The sequence below is a fragment of the Orbicella faveolata genome, unplaced genomic scaffold, assembly GCF_042242905.1.
Source record: "Orbicella faveolata isolate gen_17 unplaced genomic scaffold, um_ofav_v1 contig_2, whole genome shotgun sequence".
Lineage (NCBI taxonomy): Eukaryota > Metazoa > Cnidaria > Anthozoa > Scleractinia > Merulinidae > Orbicella > Orbicella faveolata.
The window spans coordinates 3,856,900-3,879,240 of record NW_028301547.1 but is presented as its reverse complement, the minus strand read 5'-3'; the positions used below and the strand labels follow the sequence as shown (position 1 = coordinate 3,879,240).

The 22,341-nt window shown below is 40.5% G+C and overlaps 1 protein-coding gene across 1 annotated transcript; it reads right to left on the bottom strand.

Moving 5' to 3' along the window:
- Nucleotides 1–103: 103 nt before the first annotated feature.
- LOC110061858 (RNA polymerase-associated protein CTR9 homolog) lies at nt 104–15,891 on the bottom strand. The gene is made up of 31 exons (XM_020768718.2): nt 15,826–15,891; nt 15,653–15,751; nt 14,990–15,053; nt 14,467–14,594; nt 14,274–14,321; nt 13,941–14,030; nt 13,461–13,488; nt 13,237–13,326; nt 13,060–13,120; nt 12,641–12,728; nt 11,678–11,785; nt 11,486–11,593; nt 10,805–10,924; nt 9,935–10,051; nt 9,544–9,633; nt 8,707–8,835; nt 8,222–8,405; nt 7,919–8,007; nt 7,297–7,570; nt 6,897–6,952; nt 6,676–6,768; nt 6,449–6,565; nt 5,505–5,650; nt 5,233–5,304; nt 4,923–5,058; nt 4,140–4,280; nt 3,603–3,724; nt 3,202–3,255; nt 2,908–3,057; nt 1,526–1,789; nt 104–692 (listed from the first exon to the last, which is right to left on the bottom strand). Exons 1-31 carry the CDS (start codon nt 15,868–15,870, stop codon nt 668–670), a joined length of 3,336 nt encoding a protein of 1,111 aa, XP_020624377.1. The 5' UTR covers nt 15,871–15,891; the 3' UTR covers nt 104–667.
- Nucleotides 15,892–22,341: the final 6,450 nt, after the last annotated feature.

Below are 22,341 nucleotides of genomic sequence, written 5' to 3'. Positions count from 1 at the left end.
AGTCCCTCTGATTACTATCTTTGACAAATCAGCAACAGTATGCAGATCCAAGAGCCCGAAAGTGAGATTGCCAGGAGTGCAAGAGAACAGATGGCACCCAAGATTACAAGTGAAGAAAATCGTTTATTTAAGCTTCCATTGTGGACTATGTACATAAACCCTATTTGAATGTGTAAAGCAGCAAAAACACTGTGTGAGACACTGAAGGGGTAGTAACTACTAAAATAGAATGGGCTTTAGGAAAAGAATGTTCTTCACCATTTTTTGGTTTCTGGTCTGACTGAGCCCGCAGTATTCAATCCCGGATGTTGCCAAACGACAAGATGTCAACTTCAGATAACTCTCCACGATAGGGGTTTGGAGCTCTGCGCGTGCGCGTGCGCGTTTTCCTGTATTTTTCATTAGTTGCACTCCGTAAACACTTTTCAAAGATGACAACAAACAGCCTGTTGGTAATCTTTGTGTACTGTGTATGGGGATGGGGTGGGAGGGGCAGGGTTTGCCGGGTGGGGTGGGGTGGGGTAGGGGTAGGGTGTCTACTGACGGCAGACTGCACGTTTCGGTTTCTGTTTGGTCCTACATTTCGTGATTAGCCGGTCTATACAAGTATTTTGCTACAGGAATAATTCCATGTGAAAATGACGGCACAGGACAGGGAAACTTTGATCTAGTCATCGTCCTCTGATTCGGACCTGTAGAAAAAAACCGCTGTGTCACAATTTTACAACTTAAAGAAAACTCAAATGACAAGGTAATGACCCAACTGTAGGGATCAAGGAATTCAAGGCTTAACTCCGGTTTTTGAAGGATAAAGTAAACAGCAAGGGATGCTAGGCCAGCGCAGGTTATGTCTAACATTTTGTCAAGCTTTCCCAACAATCCACCACTACTCATTCTTGCTCCTGCCTCGAGCGACGTAGAAGTTTAACTGCCAACGTTCAAAACGACTGATTGAGACCTCGTCCACACTATACCAAAATTTGAAAACGCAGCTTTATTTCTACTGTTAGGCCTACCATCCACACTAATCCGTCAAGAAAACGGAGCTTTTCGAAAACGCTCTTCAAACCGAAGGAATTTGAAAACAGTGGCTTTGCGTTTTAATGGGGACGGAAAACATTTTGAAAACGAAGGTTGTCGAAAAAGATGACGTCTTGATCATCATGTGATTAACCCTAACCCTCAAGGGTGTACTCAAACTTTTCTGTCGGCGGTAATCGTTGCGTTTTCAAATTTCTCCGGCCTAGTGCCGAAAAAAAAAACATTTGATACGTTTTCGGAGTGAAACCTCCGTTTACGGATTTCTCCCGCGTAGCGAGGACAGAGCCTAATACTGAAAATGGATTGTGTGTGGAGAGAGGCACTGAAAGTAAAAGTGACTTGCTCAAGAACTCCCCGGTCAGCGCTTGATCCCGAACCGCTCGATGCAGACTCCAGAGCCTAGCCACCGCAGTGACTTGACAATGTAAGAGAGAACTGTAGAAACGCGGAAATTAAGTCATGATCATGAAACATTTCCACTTACGAGCTAACAAGTTTTCTGCTTTTCTTCTTTGGCGTGCCCTGACTCGTTGACGGTTGTTCCTCGTCGCCGGCTTTGTCGTCACCGTCCTCGATATCTTCATCGAGGCTATCATCATCGTCATCACTCGACAGAATTCTTTTCCTTCCAGTCTGAGGTTTCTCTTCTTGCCCCTCACTACTGTCTTCTTTCTCTTCTTCATTGACGTTTTCCTCCTTGTCGCTGTTCTCAGCCTCCGATTTGTCACTGATGTCTTCATCACTACCCCTAAGAGAGAGTAAAATTGAGTCAAATAACTGAATTCACGTAAATTGTACAACTACAATTGTCAGGCGAACCATCGTGCCGCATTTTAGCGTTCTCACAGTCACATTTTCATTTAATTTCCAAAGCGTAAGGAAAGTGCATGCTTTCCAACTTGTATATAGTTACAAAATACCTTGTACGAAAGCGTGTGATAAAAGCTGCACTTCTGTAATTCTAACACTTAGATTATTCGCTCCCGATTTCTATCGCGTGATAGTTGACGAGCGTGCACCCCGAGTCAACTATCACGCATAGAAATCGAGAGTGAATAATCTAATTGTTTTAGTATAAATCTACCAGTCGTTCAAAACCTCATCTAAATCCTCTTCACAAACTCTTCGATAGCGCAAAGAAGCGGTCGCCATTTAGTTAACAAGCCGGCGCACACTGCTACGCTACTCACTATCTACAACAGAATAGATAGTTAGTAGGGTAGGGTAGTCAATAAAAGGACGACATTCGTGATAGAAAACTAGTAGATTCATACTAAAACTCGATAGAACCACTCGTGAAAGATTTTTCGTTCTAGTGACTGAAGTGAACATGCTAATCGCCACTGAGGGGTTTGATAGTCGGGCCTTAACTAGCCGCCAGTAAATTCATTGGGCAGCGGTTTGTACCAACACTCCTTCATTGACAAGGTAAGCCATCACATCCGTTTCAACACAGCACCAGAGTGAAGTTATGAACCCCTCAACGGTAACGCCAGATCATTCATACGCAAAAGTAAACTTTAGAGGAGTCGTATTGAAAACTGGAGGGCTAAAGAAATTGAGCACTTGCGTTATTTTCATTCCAAACTCAATAATCAATTCAAGGGAAACCATGACCGTTGCTTGGATATCTGATCTTACTGTACTTAGCATAGATTTTTCAACGATTTTATTTCTCCTTTTTCTTCTTAGTTCTAGTTTCGATTGAAAACATATATCAAACACTCAAGACAGTGTTTGATCACATTTCCAAACACCTCGAAGTTCGTCAAAAATACTCCGCTGTAGGCGTCGTATTTTCAATTCTCTTCTCGGTGTTTGGAAATGTGGTTAAACACGGTCTTTCGTGTTTGAAATATTACTTACACATCAGCAATCTTGAGCTTCTCTGTGTCAGAGTCCGAATCTTCAGATGAGGACACGAACGCCTTTGACTTGATTTTCCGTCTTTGTTTGGCTCCCAATCTTTCGTCTCCAGATTTCTTCTCTTTGGGCTCACCTTTCGGTTTACGACTTCTGTGAAAAGACGACCAGAAATTGCTGCTAAGACCTACTGAAACCTATACATAATGATCTAGAAAGGTCGAAAACAAATGTAACAATAGTACGAACTGAAAAGGAGTGCAAGTTTTAAACAATTGTAGAAAGTAAATCACAAACCTCTTTTTCTTCGGCGCATTTTCGTCTCCTTCATCTCTAATTCGTTTTCTTCGCCTGCAAAATGCAAATTTTTAAGAGATAACTCTCACTTGGCTCTTCTAAGAAGATCTGTCATTTGTTCAAAAAGTTTGTGACTTGATCAAACAAGCAGTCAGTCGTTTCGTCAGTCGTTTGTTCGGTTGTTCGGCCCTTCGGTCGTTTGGTCAGTCGTTCGTTCGGTTGTTCGGTCGTTCGGTCGTTCAGTCGGTCGCTCGTTCGGTCGTTTGGTCAGTTGTTCGTTCGGTTGTTCGGTCCTTTGGTCGGTCGTTCGTTCGGTCGTTCGGTTGTTCAGCCGTTCAGTCGTTCGCCCAGTCAGTCAATTCACAGCAGGCAATTGAAAACCACTCTTCTTTTTTACCCACCGTTTTTTCGCCTTCTTGACTTTCGGTTTCTTTATTTCATTTCCTTCCTCGTCTACACCCGCTTCTCCTTCATCTTCACTTTCTTCGTCGTTACTCGCCACAAAATCATCCGCCGTCTTTTTCTACACAGACACGAAACAGAAACACAGATGTTAAAATATTTGAAAAGATTTGTAAAAAATGAAAAACGACTTACACGAGATTGAAAGCACAACAGCTTCGCTGCCAAGGGCATGAGCGATTTATGTGTATTGGAACATTATAACGCCTGAAAGGTTTGGGAAAGAAACATAAAAATTTCAAAAAAAAAAAAAAAACGTGCGATCGTTTGCTTTAAATCTGTTTCGCTGAGAAGAAATATGAAAATGGCAAAAAAATACACGGTCATCAATTTAACCTTTCAATACCTGAGAAGGTTAGAAAAAGCCAGAAGAGAGATGGCACAGAGTAATTCAAAAAAACTTGAGTAACTGGCTAACGGACAGCCTATCTGTAAAAGTAAAAAAAATGAACTTTGAACTGCCAAAAAAGCATTACCTTTCTTCCTTTGGAAGCCTTTTCCTTGGGGGCTTGTTCTTCAGGTGCAAACACCAGCAGGTTCTTGGTGGCTTCCTTGAATTGTTGACGTTTCTCAAGAAGTTCTTTTTCCTGCTGTTCACGTTGTTCTCTTCGCGTTTTCTACGAAAGTATCAATATTATGATTTCACATTGAGTATTTTTCACTTTCAACTGGGAAAAATCACTTTTAAACTAGTGACAGGATTAGTTCTGGCCAAACAAGAGTTTTTACTTAGGAAATAAGACGCTGCAGTCAATTGCATTGCAAGTTTCACTGAGTTCATTTGTAAGCGAGCTACTAAAATGACCAATGTGTCGGTGACTGACATTCAAGAGTATTTCTCAGCTTCCAGTGTATGCTTATCCTTTGGGTAACGAAGAGGACTGAATTCAACCTTGGCCGTAGTGTTGTAATCTTGGTTAAGACACTTTATTCCCCCACTACCCCTCTTCATCCAGGTGTATACATAAGTACCGGCTAATTGTTGTCGCAGCCTGCCAAAAAAACTAGGATTTGCCTTTGGGTCGACTCCAAGGCTCCTCGTGTTAAGAAAACCAGCTATACTAGTCCCTTTATATATAATAGGAAAGAAAAAGACTGTCCCCTTTACCATTAACCCTTTTTCTGCCCCAATGATGTAAACTTTGTGGTAGATCAAGACAACAGTGAACACGCATCAGCTAATGGTTCTATTTATTCCTATCACCTGTTTTCCTAACAATGAATTAAACTTGTAAGGAGATTCTAGATGTTAATCTTACCTCCTCTTCTTCTCTTTTCTTCCTAAGTGCTTCTTTTTCCGCTTCTTGTTTTCGCCTCACTTCCTGTTCTTCTTCGTCAACTTTCCGAGCGCGCGCCACATGGTACTGAGCCTGGCTCAGCAAATCACTGGTGTGCCTGTGCACAAATGAAATTCACTTGTAAAGTCAATAATATACTGGTGTGCCTGTGCAAGCTGTGCAGTTCGCTTGTAAGTTTAAATATATATTGGTGTGCCTGCGTGAAGTTGGTTGGTTTACACACTAAAAGCAAAAGTCTAAATTCAACAAAGAACAAACAGTCTTATATTACCTGGCCTCAGTCGCTGCCCAGCTCAAGTCAAACTTCAGGCGGTCTCCATATTGACTTAACCACGTAAAATTCCTGAAAATACATTTTAAAGTTAAATCCAATTATGGCGAAATGCATCGTACGTCTTCGCATTCTTAGTTAAGAAAATACTCCATGTGTGTACCAGTAGTAAATGGCGTAGATGTAACAAGATGAGGTAAACAATAAAAACAGCAAATCACACACAAAAATTTTTCCCTTAGCAACATGAACTTAAGGTAGCTATCATTCACCTCTGCGCCTGCTCCAGTTCTCTGACTGCGCCAAGCACAACCTTAAGAGGACTCTTCTCAGCTTTCAAAATGGCTGTTGCCAAGCGCTGCTGCACCAGCGAAATGTTGAACAACAGAATGGTGTCGTTGGGCGAAACATGACGAGCCTGTTGATAAATAAAATAAAGTTAGTGCAGGATTTACCAAAAAAAATGAATCAAAAGTGAAAACCACCCTATTCAAAGAATACCACATGGAAGTACTGTGCTGTTCAATTTATCTAAATAATTATAATTTATCTGAATAGGTTTCATTTGAATGGCCACATACAAGAGGTTCGCCCAAAGACTTCAAAGTTAGAAGCACCTTGTACAGCATAATAAACAGTACCACATGAAAAAATTGCTCGATAGCTTTCATTTGAATGGTCACACGCTAAGGTTTCATCCACAGACTAAAGTTAAAGCCGCCTTGTACTGCATAATAAACAGTACCACATGAAAGTACTGCTCAATACCTGAAATTTGAATGGTCACACACTAGGGTTTCGTCCACAGACTTAAAAAGTTAGAACCAACTTTTACAACAGAATAAACAGTACCACAAGAAAGTACAGCTCAATAGCTTTCATTTGAATGGTCACACACTAGGGTTTCATCCACAGACCTGGCCAGGGACATTGTGTTGTGTTCTTGGGCAACACACTCTACTCTCACAGTGCCTCTCTCCACTCAGGTGTATAAATGGGTACCGGCGAACTTAATGCTGGGGGTAACTGCGATGGAATAGTATCCCATCCAAGGGGGGAGTAGAAATACTCCTAGTCGCTTCATGCTACAGAAACCGGGATAAGCTCCGGCCTGATGGGCCACTTGGCTCCTATGCAGACCTATCTCCACGAATGAATGATAAGTTCAAACCAAAGAAATACGCTGACTGTGATCAGGAACGCGGGAATAACGCACCTTGAGCAACACTTGTTTACATTCCTTCATTTTGCCAGCTTTGAAGTAGGCTCGTGCCAAGTACAGTAACACCTCAACATTGTGATGTTTGAAGAACTTCCGCAAACAATTCTCATACTGCAAGGAAAAAAAAATATATATTCACGTCACCTCTGAACGCGAGCGGCACATTTTTAGAAAGCAGGCCATTATTCCAACACTTGGCAAAATCGATAAGAAATTCTCACCATCTGAATAGCTGCCACATACTGCTTTTGCTCAACATAAATATGTGCCAGATTGAGCCACACATCTGGGATGTCAGCGGTAGCTTCACGGACCTGAAATATGTCATAAATATAGGTGTGAATATTCATCTGAGTTAAGCGTGAGTATGCAACGCCTTTTCACCAGAAAAAAAAAGAGCTACGAATTTTTTCATCTTTAAAGTTTTTGTACTGCATATTACCTGCGAAAATACATCACGTGCTTCCCTCAAAAAGTTCTTGTGTGCGAGAATGCACCCTGGAAAATGTAAAAACAGTTGCTTTGTAAGGCAGGAGCATGGCAGGCACGGTTAGTACACTGGACTTCTGGATTGAGAAGTACAGGCTCGAGCCCTGGCTGTGCTGTGTGTTCTTTGTCAAGACAGGTGTATAAATGGGTGGCGACAAATTTAATGCGGGGGTAGCCCTGCCATAGACTAGTGGTATTCCTTCAGTAGAAATACTTCAAGTCGCTTCATGCCACACACGAGAAGAAATAAGCCCATCGAAAAAGACTCTGAACAAATTATCATAAGGCTAAGGCTTATTAGCGAAATTTGCGGTATGTCAATAGTACTTCACATAAATTGACAGATAACTCACCAATGCCATTGGCTGCATACAGGTTTCTTGGATCGTATCTCAATACTTGTTTATACAAAGCCAGAGCTCTATCTTGATGTCTCTTTTCCTTTGCCTTATCTCGTGTTGGCGTGTGTAACGTCTGAAGCCACACATTCCCAAGAGCTAGTAATGAATATGCATCGTTAGCTGTAGAGGGCTGCTTCAAAATGCGCTCGAATTTCTTCTGGCCTGGGCCCCATTCTTGTTTGGCCAGGTGAAGGTTGCCGATAAGGGACCAAGCATCCGGATGGTCCTGTTTAATGCAAAACAGGGAAGATTATATTCCACGCTTTCCTAAGGACTAAGTACATGCACGTCTATGCGTCATTTCCACATAAGGGACCAGACACATTAGCTTGTGAGTGGTTGTATAATAGCTGTGTTGTTTTGCGCAGAAATGTTGGCTACATTGGCCAGGCCTTAACGTTAAACTGACTCTTGATGAAGATACAAAACATGACTCTACCGTCCACAGATTTTTTTTTCATTACATATACAATCTCTTACCTCTGGCTCTAATTCGCAGCTAAATTATCGGCATTTATGCTATACAAACAGAAATTATTAACCTCAGGGAAGGTTTACCGGAGCTTGAGTTTACCTGATTAATCTGCAGAGCCTCTTTAAACCAATCAGAGGCCTCGTAGATTTGACCTCGGTCACGTGCCATACAACCCAACCTAAGATAACCTGGCAAGAGAAAAGCCAAACTGATAAATTTAATCTTAAAACCTGGCACCATGATTTTTCAAATTAGTTTTACCACAGGCAGTCCTTTTTGCTCGCTGTTTTTTATTGCTCTTCACTCGCGCGGTATCTTGCGTTCCACACTCGCAAAAAACTAAACCCACATGATAAAAATAAAATCCCAAAGAATCAACTGGTTTAGACCCGCCATACTTACAGTCCACATAGTTAGGATGCTCTCTGAGGATGTTCTTGTAGAGCTCCTCTGCTTTGTCAAACTCACACAAGGCTTCGTGAAGACGGGACAAGTTGTATGTTGTAGTCACAGAGATTGCACTATAGTAACTTTCGTCAGCTTGACTCTCCTGTTTGCACCGTGAAAGAGATGACTCATAGAATCTCTGTAAATGACAAAAATTCCGCCTCACTCAACTGTTTGGCACTTGTTGAATTAACGACTTAACCATGCGGTCACAACGACAGTTAAACCCCGTTAGTCCGGTCACCGACGGGGCCACAAAAATCTGGCCGTATTAACAGGGTGGACGTATTAATAGAGTTCTTTAAATAATAAAATGACTGACTGAGCTTTTGTTCGGGCCAGAATAAAATGACCATAATAACGTATTAACGGGGTGGCCGTGAAAAATGTGCCAGAGAGTACCCCTAATGAAGTGCAAATCTTACATTGTTACAGCTTACCTTTGCTTCATTCAAATTTCCCAAACGGAAATGAAGTGCTCCGACGTTGTTCAGAATCTCTGGAGGAACATCAGCCTTCACTTTCTCCTTCAGAAGACGGGACGCTGTACCATATGCTTGCAAGGCAGCCTGGTAATATCAGGAGAAGTTTAACTACTTGACTGTTTCTTAATATGTTGTCACCACAAGATCCTTACATACTTGAAAACCAGTCTTGTAGATTAATAGCTCAACAGGCAGTTTACACAATGGCATCATTTGACTACAGCTAACAGAATCCTTCCATTTTTGACCTGGTGTTCACTACGACATAAGCTCAAGCAAAAGCATAATGGCAGCGAAAATGCCCACAACACAAGCATACACACAAGCACAGGCAGGAAAAAGAGTTTTGTTCTTCTTGGACTTGTGCTTCTGCGCATGTCAAGTAAGAACGCGCTGCTGTAAGCATAGAGATAAGCATAAGTCCGCCATCTTGTTTTACTGTTAGTGTATTGAGGAGGTATGGATCCAAAAATAATACGATTATCCATTCTGCACATCCTTATGTTCTTACGCTTGTGTTGTGGGAGCTGTCACAACAGTTTTGCATATGCTCGTGCTTGTGTTTATGTCGTAGTGAAAACCCCGCATTTCATTTCCGGAAAATTGCCATATAAAACCCCACTACGGTAGTTGTGGTAGTCAAATGACAGTATTGCTGAATTCTGCAGATACTGTGCAACTTCCTACATGTATCTACTGCATATACTGCTTCCAAAAGATTTCACCTTCCATCTTCTCCAATTCACCCAACACAAAAATCAGTTGTCTACTGATATCTCTGTTTCAACTCACCTGCACATCGGTTTGTTCTAAGATTCCTGCCAGCTCAATCCAGGCCTCGACATCATCTGGGTACTGCTCTGTTACCTTCTTAAGATGATTCTGTAAAAATAAATAGATTATAATGTTAGTAGAGGCTGCTGTGATAATGTCGTGTTCTTGACTCTATGCTCATTTTCCTCTACATTACACGTAGCTGAGTTGTTTCACTCTTGACTTGTATCAAACATTATCCTTACGTCTCAAATCAATCTGTAAAGATCAAACTAGCCTGCCAGCAACTCTCTTTCTTCCACCCCTATTTCAATACAATTTGCTTGCAGGCAAAGGCCATGCTGCAAGTTGTAAGGCAAAACACCAACATTCAGGTAATAAGTTTAATTTCACTTCACTGAGTGTTCACCTTGGCTGTCTCTCTCTTGTCTAGATCTGTTGATGTGCTGTACAAAGAGCCCAAGATTTTAAGAGTCTCATAATTTCCAGGTGTGGCCTTCAGAACTTTCTCGAAACATTGAGCAGCCTGTGGATGAAGTGAAAACGATTGGTACAGAGTTTTATTGTTAGTGGTTGGCATAAGATTCCAATTTGGGCCGGTTTTTTTATTTCTGCCCTTGCCAGGAGCCTGTTTGCAGGCTATGCTGTATTTTTGAGGAAGACTCTTTACTCTTACAGTAGCCCCCAACCCTACCCTCTATCCATTTGCAGAAATGGTTGCAAGAAAACTCGTGGGGCAAGATGACACAAAGGTGGGTGATCCTAAGATAGGATAGCATCACATTGCTGGGTTTTATAGCATTACAGCCGTTATTTGCATCATCACGCAATGTTACTTCTCTATTGAAAACCTGAACTGTATGCTTTTCCATTTATTTGACAGCAGTGATGTTTCACATTTATATGGTAAACCAAAAAGTGACAGTAACTGTTAGGAATTGCTGAAAAGCTGATGTTGGAGCTGTGACTAATCGAACCTCTTGTAAAGGAATGCAGATGATATTTAAGAAGCTGTAAATGGGAAGAAGTAAGGTAACTATGGCATGAGGACCCAACTAAAAGTTTGGTAGCAGGAAACCCATGTTCTTAGCCGCTTTCTGCTGTAGAAATAACCACCATTGAACTTACAATAACATGTATCAGGTTCTCCAATTCTAGAGCATTGCAACAGACTTAAGACCTTCATCTTGGGTAAAGAAAGCTTTGGAGCACACTTACAATACCTGACTGTACATTGTAGTTTGAGATGAAAACTTTATATTCTTGTAAATTAACTTACATTGTTTGTGTCACCTCTCGCTATGTACATTTGACCAAGTCCAAAATGAGGAAGGATAAAATTTGGTGACGCAAACTGTGTTGCTTGATAGTAATACTGGAATGCCTGGTCATAATCATTCTGTAACAAAATAAATTTGCCAAATAATGTTATACAAAATTGCAAATTACACAGAAGCATGTTGGCCTAATGGTTTGTGTCCTGGGCTCAGCTTGGTTTAAGGACTGGCTGGGGTCATTGTGTTATGTTTTCTGCAGCAAGACACTCCACTTTCACGGTACCTTAGTCTCCACTCAGGTGAGTAAATGGGTACCAGTGAATAGTAGGAGAAACCAGTCAAAAATACTGGATGAAAGCTACATTATTGAAGAACAAGGAAATCCCATCAAAGAGGAATGGCAATTAATACTCTAAAAGGCTAATAAAAGCCAGTTTTCTATTTAATAATATTGCAGTTATTTTTCAAATGGAAGAAAAGATACATGTATGCAGAGTTGAATGGCTGTAATCAGTCTTTTAAGGATGGCTGCTTGTGAGAGCTTAAAACCCAATTTGTGAATCCTACAAGAGGTCTTGGCCACTTACAGGAGTGGTACATGGGGGAGAGACTGGACAAAGAAGAGCTTTCCAGTATTGACAACATGAAAAAAAATTAATGCTTATATACATGTATATTTCTACCTGAACATGAAAAGCTCTGGCCATCTGATAGCAGCTCTCTGCCTGCATGGCTTCAACTTCAGTGCCATGAAAGGCATGAAGGGCCAGGTGCTGGACTTTGTCATACTCCTGCAAGAGAAGTAACATCATCAGCAAATAACACTGCGGCTATGAAACAACACAAGGAAGCATGCAGTAACAGGCATTTCTTACCTTTTTGAAGAAGAAATGGTTTGCCAGATGATTGAGAACCATTGGATTAGAGTTGTCCAACGCATATGCTCTGGATAGCAACTGAACACCAATCTTAATTGAGTCCACCTAGCGACAAAAGCAGTACATTTTATGATGACATCCAGTTAAAGCTCTATTGGGCAACCCTCTCTCATAAGCTTCCCAATATGACAGTTTACTCTAATCTTTCCTCAGATGCTCCCCCTCCAGCTCCACAGTGGCATTCTACATGTACTCTATTTGCCTACACTGTACCTTCAACAGGTGTTTGCCTTGGTCACTGTATGCTTCAGTTACATGGTAGCTTTGACTGGGACATTCATGTACATGGATATTTCATAAAGTCACTTTTAAATCTCCTTATTACTACTAATTGATAATCATTTGAAAATACTGATAAAAATTGCAGTTGCTTTCAATAAAATCATGCACCCATCAGACTTCCAGCAGGTGTTCTGTTTTAAATCACCTGCTATATAGTGTATTGAGCAATTTTCAAAAATTGACTCTCTACATGTAGAGGAAGTTGCCATGCGTCTCTCTTATTGATCTCTGATGAGTGCAGTTCCAGGGCAGAGATCTTTGTTTGTTTGCTTACTGACAGACAAACAAACAAACAAACAAACAAACAAACAAACACCTACACTGTACTTCAAATCTTACTGAAAGCCATACAATCTGCAGTTCCTGGAAATATCCCTACCCACTCTAACGAAGGTAACTGCAAATTCTGAGGGGAGGAGGATTTCAGAAGCTAAAGGCTTTTTTACAGAAAGTACAGTGTATGATGATGCTGATCTAGAATTTCCTGAAGCGTCAGAGGTACAAACTGCAAAACCTCATGTGCTAGTGGTATGAGTACTGCAGCTGAATAATCACATCACACTATTAGTGTCAACAGGTACATTTTTAATGACATAAACAATATTCATTTATGCTAGCCTTTTTCGAATTCAGTTCCAGGATGGCAAGACCTGTCATTGCCCCTGTACACAGGTGATCAAGGCTGAGAGCACGCTCAAATGCCAATCTGCAATGAGACAAACACAGCAGTCACTTGAAACTGATTGTAAAGAAAAAATTGTGGATCAGTCATTAATCATTGTCTAAATAAAGAGACCAAGGATCTGAGTCATCAAATGTGTCCCCTTCCCTGAAAGCCTTTCCAACTAGGGGTTGCAATGAAAATGGAGCATGTTTACAGCTAGTTTCTTTACTTTTTTATCAAAACCTCAAGCAACCTAGTTAATTCCTTATTTTAATAATATCCCTTAAGCTATTTAAAAAACTCTAGTAAGAAATTCTAACAACAATTTTGCCACTGAACACCTAGTAAGCTTGGGAACCACCAAACACCCTACCTTGCTTTGTCCAGTTTTCCAAGCTTCACAAAACAATGACCCATTCCTAACCGAACAGAGGCTGTGGAATAATAGAAAATGGTTCACATCTATGACATGCGCCTTTCACTTGCCAGAAACAAAGAAAACAAAGTCTGTTTCTTCAATTAAGTCTTGTCTAGTTGCTGTATGCCATACCTGGACAGTTAGGATTTGTTCTCAAAGCTTTCTTGTAGTAAGCTAGGGAACCCTTGTAATCCCTTTTGTTAAATGAGATACAGGCCTTTCCTACAACAAACAAAAACTTGTTTAACAGAAACTTCACCAGAAACCATTTAATATTAACCAAATAAATTAAGAACTGCACTTTGCAATAATTATTAATAATTCAAATTAAGTGAGCAGGCAGTAGATGTACTTACCTAGCAAAGCTGGGATGTTATTCCCTGACTGTTCAGAATGCAAAAACCATAAATTAATTTAAACTTGTGTTGACGTATTTTATAAAATAACTGAAATACTGCGCGAGTTCTCATTGGTCAATAGGTAGGTTTGGATGAGAGTATGAATACACGGTTGTGACATTTTAGATTCACGCATGTGTTTACAGACAGTGTAGCCTCATCTACACACTTGGGAGTTGGGAGAATTATCAAAAGTTATGCAACCCTCGACTGCGTCTCAGATTTGCATAACTGTCTCAAATTCTCCAAACCCTCCTCATGTTTAGATGAGGCCACGCAGGATTAACAAAATTCAGTACAGTCAAACCCTGATGTTTTGAATTCTCAGGGGAAAACAAAAAAAAATTCAGAACTGATGAAGTTCAAAATAATATTGGGTCATTTAACATTACTATCAAAATCGCAATTCTGAATAATAATACACACATATTATGGTACCTGCGCCAACACAAAATTGAACTGTGCATCAGCCTGTTCCATTTTATCTCCTTCAAGGAGACAGAAGTATGCCCTGCCTAGCAAGTGATTCTAGAAAAAATTACAAAAAATAGACAAGTTAATAAACAAGCAATCCTTCACTGGAACATACGTAAAACAGTTTCCTGACAGAAATCTGAAATTAGCTGCAAAAGGTTGCGTGCAAACTAAGTTGTAAGCACAAAACCTCGTTATACTGTAGATGTAAGCTACAGTAGATTAAGTTAAAAAAAATCAACCAGGACTAAATCACATTTGATCATGCAAACATAAATATTAAATACATGTAGGTACCTGATCATACATGATAATCTTGTCTGCCGTGGAATACAGTGAGGTTGACTAAAAGGAGAGAACAAACATACACTTTTAATTGAAACAAAACCGGAAAAAAGACTTACCTACTTAGAGGAAATTGCCATGACTTCACACACCTACTTTGCATGTCACAGTTTGAGTAATATTATTACTGTTTATGTCATTGTACCTTTGTAAACAGTTCCTTTTTAGTTTCCTTGTTTCTCTCCTTTCGTGCTTGCTGCACATAGAATGCAGCAAGTGTGTCCAGGCAGACCATCTGCCCTTTTTCACTGTCACGATAATTGCGATTGGCATCTATAGACAAGTACAACAGAGAGAAGTCAGACCTCTGGGTTTACTACAGGTTCGTCAATTTTGATCTATGCTATAAGTTCCACTTTACATATATACATGTAGTTGAAAGTTTAAGGTTATATCAATAACCATGACGCCAGTGAAGACGACGACGAAAACGACGATGACGATGATGATGATGATGATGATGATGATGATGATGATGGGACTACAATACCCAAGAAATGGGAAACGCGTCACAAGTTTCAGCCGACTTGTAGAAGTATGAATGGGAGTCTTGGAAAATGACAAATTTTTCAAGGTCAAGCCATAGGCAAATGTTTCCACAGCTGAATTCTCTTAACCTTTCATGAGCATTTTAACGTACATAGATTATGCTACATAACATCACTTACCTGTTCTTCCAGCTTCCAGGAGTTTAACAAAATCATCTGTTTTTCCCTGCTTGTAATACTGCAGCTGTTGATAATTAAGGTAAGCTCATTTAAATAAGTTTCAGAATATAAATGTGTCACATAACGTTCAGCCAGAACCAAACACTAAGGAGGTTTACCAGCACTAGAAAGCCCTAGTGTAAATCCCAATCCACAGCTCGCACAAACACTTAAATTTTTGTTTCGATCACTGTTAGTTTTTATGTAAGCAAAATGCAAACACGTGCGTTGTGTTGTCAATTTCTTAATTTATACAGCTCATCGCGATCTCAACACAGAAAGCAAACAGTGCCCTTTCACAGAATGTACTGATTGATTTATCCTTTACTTACTGGCAAGCTCAGAGATCAAAACTCCATTCGAACCCTAATCTTATGTTTGGATTTCCTTCGTTCTTTATAACCAGCGAAGCCCAATGAACTCTTGAATGCAAGAACTATGAAGCAGACATTGTAAGCTCTACGCTATTACATTTTCTAGTTGCAAAATCATCGTTTCGGCGTCTAGATCTTCTCCTAAACTCTCAGTGCAAGAAAAGCAGCAATACAAGAGAAAGCTGGTCGATGAAGGACACTGATAGTATAGTTGACAATAAGCAGTTTCACTCAAAATTAGCTATGTTACCGCGAGCGTGATCCAAATGTGTAGTTGTGCATTTTCCTGTCGTAAAATGCTCAGTACTTCATCGCCCTCCGGCAACTGGTCAAATTGAAGCTCTATCACCTAACAAAAGAAACGAAACTCTTAGCTTCAACTAGAAAATATTTGTTTATGAAGAAATCGAGTGAATTCTCTACCTCGTCTTCTGTATCCCGAAGAGGTATCTCGATGGAAGTCGCCATCTTGGATGCGATCGCGAAGGATAATCCGTCAAGTAATGTGACACCAAATGTCCCTATTTTATCGAATTGAGAGAACCTTCTTACTGCAAAAAGCATTACATTATATTTTTTGATTTTATCCAATTCCTTTCGGGTGTCCCTTTATGGGAGCTTAAAAACAAAGGAAAAGTCTAAATCTAAGCCTTCAAAGTGTCCGCGACCGGTTACGGGAATGTCCGCTTACCGTAATGGGTAACTTACAGAGTTTGTATGGAGGTTCAGACGGGTATTAAGGTTCAACTGGATGGTCGTATATAAGAGTTTCCACTTCATCCATGTCCCTTCCACCATCTGGATCAAGTTGCGCTTGATATATTATGTTCTATTTGGAAAAAAAAAATTTTTTTTCTGGATTCGGTAAATTTGATGTATAAGATTTCTGTCGTTAATCAGCCTAGTAGCTTTTCGGTAGGCTTCATAGAGCCCACAGAATGAGTAAGTCACTCCTTTTAAGAAAGCCATGTGCTTTACGAAGAATACACCAATTCAATAATTTAACGCTAAATAAGCAATAAGTTTCAGAGATAAAAGGACAATTTTGGTCGCACTAAAGCGACTTTTGAGTGGGCTTCGTTCAGGGGTCATGTATTTATAGATTTTCTTGTGCAGGCTGTAATGCCAGCTTGAAACTACGCGTACTTCCACGCGTGTCTGTGAACACCTAACTGCTGATAAGACTCACACATCGGTAAACGCTCTTAGTTGCGCGCATCATGGGTACTGAGGGCAAATTTACAAAGAAGCAAAGCTGTAAACATGATACGTTTTTCTTCATGTTTCCGTTCTGATTTCACATTTGGAGACGAAACATCACATAATGTAAATGGAGAAACCCCTTTTCTAGGTCTACCAGCGTTTTTTGAGCAGATCGAGTGATTGTTGTGGGCGTAGCAATTTTTTTTACGGTTAAAACCGAATAATTTGATCAAGTCTTAGTTACTCAAGCCACAAAAATAACATCTTTGATATTCTGATAAGTAGGCTAATGCCTAGCTCAATCGACTCAAAAACGCTAGTAAACGTAGAAAAGGGGTTTCTCTATTTACAGTAAAAGTTCCTTCTCGGATATGAAACTCAGGGCAGAAATAGGAAGAAAAACGTATCTTTTGCCGCTTTGTTTCTTTACAATCTTGACCTGGTTACCCATGATGCAACTGAGAGCGTGAACTCGTCTATTCTGGGCCGTTTCAGTACCGTGACTCAAATTCCAGCCGAATGCTTTCATGATCATGTAGTTTATCAAGCCAGCTGTACATTCCAGCTCAAGATAAAAGGAGCTTTGCACATCCTGTGAGAAAACCCTTCCCTTAATCAGCAACTTGAACAAGTTAATTTAACCCTAAGCCTACCCTTGTAATCCCCATACTCAGCCATTCAGATTCATTTTGCATCTTCTGTAATATTTGCACTGAAGAACTGAGGTAGAACTTTCTGCCGAAACATGTTAGTAAATGTCCTTTAATTTCTGAAACTTGTTTTTGACTTTCCTGTGCTGCTCAGATTTTTAAATAAACAATCACCAGGTCCTGACAACAAGGCCTTGTGACACCTAGTTACGAAAGAAAGGTGAAGGCTCTTGACAATAAATCGTTATCACTGTACGTCACAAAACAAAACAAAAATACATCGGAAACTATTCTGTGGATAAAGTCAAAAAATTGTAATGTTATAGGAGAAAAGTAAAGAAAAAACTTCTCCAAGTTTTAGGTCCCTATGTGTATTCCCAAACTTCAGAGATTCGTCGAAATGTTTTGCTCAAATTTACAGACCCCACTGATGGAGCTGCCATAGTGTACCTCCGTGGCCGGAAAATAGTGTAAACATCTGAAACTTACTTTCGCTGTGAAGTCGATTGATTATCTGAACTTAACTGAACCACCAAACATTTACAGAAGCACTCTTGCTAATACTTAAACTCCTGAAAAGGCTAAACATCACTAGATAAGTGCATATTTTTCGACAAACGCGATCGAAGCTTTATGCAGCTTTATGTCACGCACCGCCATAACTCTATTTATTTTATTTGCGCAAGGTCATCATTGTTACAACACCTCATACTACAGTGCAATCAGTCCTGAGCAGGAAGTCTCAGAAGCGTTTTCAGGCTTATCTAGAAGACCCCCTTTACCACCTGATAAGACAAGTCTGGTTTCCATGGTTTCGCGTTGGTTTCCAAACAAAGCACGCTATTAAGCTGAAAAGTTGAAAACAGATATAAATTTAGGCTCGATTTCTGCCGCTTTCTCGAGTCCGGTCTACGTTCCTTCCCGAGAAGAGACGCGGGCTCCATCCCCGAACAGCGGCTGGTAATCGAGCCTGATATAAATTTAGATCCTCTTATGCCTGATGAGGATGAAAACTTTTGTGGCTCTTTAGTTTTGGATTTTGAAGGCCATAGTGACGGGGATTTTTTTCTTTAACATTGCTCTTTTGTGCCACATATGGTCTGCATGCTGGAGATAGGACTATTTGATCGCCTAGTATGACCCTAAGGGGTCCTAAGGTGGGACATTTGAAAGCCATTTTTGCCACGGGGATGGAAATGAGTGGTACTTTATAATCTAACGGCATGACTTTGTTATTTCTTCTCCATCAAATCAACATTGTTTCATTGTTTACCTTGACAACGAAATAACACTTCCTATCTACTTTAACTATAAAATGACCACAGAGAATGACGCATTGTTTTTGACGAACCTGATGACATTGTTTGGTAAAGGGATTGCCATCACCATAGTGACGTTTGGCATCCTGTTTACCTTGGCGAGGAAAAAGGTATAGTAATTTAAAATTAGTTACAGAAAGTTCAAGAGGGATAACATTTTCGGCGCTAGCACGAAAACCGGTCAAGCCGGTCAAACTGGAAAATTTGGCTTCCCAGGAATTGAGATCGTCTGTCCGTTCAGCCGAGACTTCGACTGTTTTTCGATTTCTGCCGTTCACGAATGCTACCAGGAGCCATAATCGGGGACGAAGAACATAAGTCTTGGGATCCCCGCGCACCTATGATATGGGACAATTTTTCTATTTTTACAACAAATTACGCCATCCTGACGATATCTATCTGCGCGGTCCCACGCACATGTCGTGGGTTCTCGCGTGGATGTTGTCACGTTGCGTGATCAAATGGTAAACTCTCTTGCGGATTTTTTCACAGCGATGGCAGGGAATAAGGCCGGGACTAAGAACCAGGGCGCTTATATGTAGTTTTATGCTCTAAGCTAACGGAAAAGGTGAGTTTTTCAGGATCGAAAACAACACTTCAATTTCGCGCTGTGAATGAAAATAAGATCTGCTTGCGCTAGTTGTAAGCTTGCGTAATGCTTTTGCGTTTGTTCTGACTTAAAATATAGCAAGAAAACTCTCTACTCTGACATCGAGTTAATTTTTGAGTTTCTCAGACAATGCTTAATCATGACCAAAACCTGTTTTTGATGGTTTCTTATTGTTTCGGCTTGTTTGGCGAGTTTGCAAAAGTTTTAGAAAGGAACGTCTGACGCGTACAAGTAGTCATTTGCATAGTGTAGCGCGTGCACTTCAAGTCCGAGTCTCGCTTCAATTGTCAACAAATCCCCGCTGACAAAGATTTCTTTCGTTATCTTTTGTGCTGAGATGCTGCAACAAATTTTACGAACGCAAAAAGGCTACTAATATCATGTGTGTTTCTTCAACACAGGGAAATTTTACACTGCGACGATAAAATAGACATATCATTTTCAGCTTAGATTTTAATATGTTCTCAAATATTTATCAGTCTTGAACATATTTAAAAACTATAGCGACATTGTGTGAGTTCGATGCACGTTTTCACGCGAAAGTGCGGCGGAAGTACAATTTGTCGTGTTTACTCACTGTACTAAACACGCATCGGCGGGCGCTGTTATTATTCATCGACAACAGACAATTTACTGGATTTTTACACCAACAAAACTGAGCAGTATCTACGGACGTAAAGTTATTGGGCCTTGATGAAACATCAAGCGTTGTTACAATTCAGGCGAAACTCAAACTTGCAATTATTTTGTTTTACATTTCGGTCGTGATAGACTGGCGAATTCCTCGCAAGCGCGAGACAAGAGGAGGGAAACTTTGAAGTCCTGAAACGCTACTATAGTTACTAAATATATCCAGCTAGTTTTTTGCTGTGTTATGGAAAAGCTGTTAATCTTCACCACATGCGAAATTTAGAGCGGAGTAATGTACAGCTCTTGAAAAAGAAGCAGCGGAACACAACTTGGACACTGATATATATATAAGCTTAAAGCGGGGCATACCTAAATTCGAGACTGGCTTAGTTCACTCAAACTGGAGCAGCTTACGACGAAATACTTAAGCAAAATTCCAACAAACATAAACGTGTTGAGTTGTGGGCCAAAAGCACACTGATAGCATGAACAATTTCGGGAATTTCGGACGCTATTTCCCCCGCGCGACATCCGCAAAAATTCTCGCAGCATGTACGCGCGTGTGCCGCAGGCGATGGCGCAATTTGTTCTAAAAATAGAAAAATTGCCCCATATCATAGGGACAGCCCAAATACTAGAAATGGCGCGCGCTTACAGTCTCCGTCCCCGATTATGGCTCCTGATGCTGCGTGTTTTCATTTTTGATGAAGCTTAACTTCTTAGAAGTTGTACAAGGCCGGCGATTTTTAGTTTTGATCTAATGATTGGGAATATTTCCGTCTCTGAATGGGCCGTGATGTTAAAACTCTAACCTGTTTACAGCATTGTATTGAGCTTCATTACCGTTGGGTGCCCCTGATTGTCGTTGATTAGTCGAGTTCTCTTGTTCTTCCATGCACATAACCACTATCTCTCTCTTAAAACCTTGTGATCTGTTCTCTATTTTAGTAAGAAAGCATGGCGTTCTTGATTCCGATTGGAAGGTAGAACATGGGATTGGCCTGACCGGCTGACCGGTCGACCGGCATGAAATTTAAGAAACAAAACCAAAATGGTGAAAAAAAAAATTGCATCGTTCGCGACTATCGTAGCTTTGCGGACTCTTGTAACTTTACTCTGATAAAGCTAATTCGCATACTTTTAAAGTGAAAACACATGCAAGCCAAAAATTATGCCATTTTAGCCGCTATGATGCGAAAGCGAAGCTGTCTTGTCAAAACAGTTTCGTTCCGGTCACGGCGGGCTGGAGGGTGACCGAGATCTCAGTAACCAGGCCAGTCCGGCTTCTTATAAAAGTACATTGAAATTAGGTTTTATACGAAGAAAAGAGTAGCTAGGCGAGGTCTCGTAAACCGAGCCAGCCCGGTTGACCGAGCTCATATGAAGAGGCCCTTAGAAAGGATGAAGATTGTGCAGTTTGCGTAAGTTGAAAAATGTTCCACGAGATACAGTTACCTCCTCGCCAGACATTTGCAAACCTCTGGGATTGTCATTTATGTAATCGTTCCCGGCAGTGTTCTTCGGCTACAGATCTACGACTACATTATAAAACGGAGCTGTAGACGAACGTCTTCTCACATATATTTAGTAATGTCAACTAGTCCTTGCTTAAAATACTCTACAGTTCTTATTAGGTGTTGGTGCCATGAAGACGAGAAAACGACAGGAATGGGGAAGATAGGATAAAGGGACCAAAACGAAAGTGCCGAACAAAGCGGAAGTAGAGCAAGAGTTTCCGGACAGGCGGTTCGTTCCACTCCACCTGATATATTCTTCTCGTGCTTGCGCAACTAGACAAGTTCTATTCAGGTTACTATACATCACACGCTATAACCACTAAGTACAGAAGCTACATAGATCGATTTCGTTATTGACAGGCGGTTGGAAACAACGGACAAGGAAAAAGATAAAAAGTGCTTTGGAAGCCTTTTTTGAGCGACGAGGAGGGTTAAGTAATTACACGACTGAATTTGCGTCAAAGCGCCGGACTACTCTAAATTAAAGACACTTGAGAAATTTCTGCCAAAGGTTAAGTACCGCGTTGACGGAATGTTGTTTCAACTGCAGGGGAATCTCCAATTAAACTCTTCCCCCGCCAAGGGTTACTATGAGTATTCGGTATTGAATAGTGAAATTAATGCGTCTTTCAAATTTATGGAAGCGTTAACTAAATTTATATTATTTTGACCCCAAGATTTGAATCTTATCGAGGCGAGTATGCATCTCAAAATCTGTTCAACAACTGTCTGTGTATCTCAATAAATCGATGTTTTATAAGGTTACTTGACCGTCTTCTCAGAGGGATTGTTGCAAATATATCGACTGACCTGGCTGTGTTGTGTTGCGCTCTCTCTGTATTCTAGACATGATTGTCCTTGTAGTTTTCACAAAAATGTCTCTTTTTTATGTCATTTTCGTTAACTTCCTTCATCAGAGAGAATTACATTTGTTTTCGACGATCATGTTCCGCTTCCATTCGCGGTGTTGTAAAATTGGTGAAAATTTAAGAATGTGCTAAGAAAATACT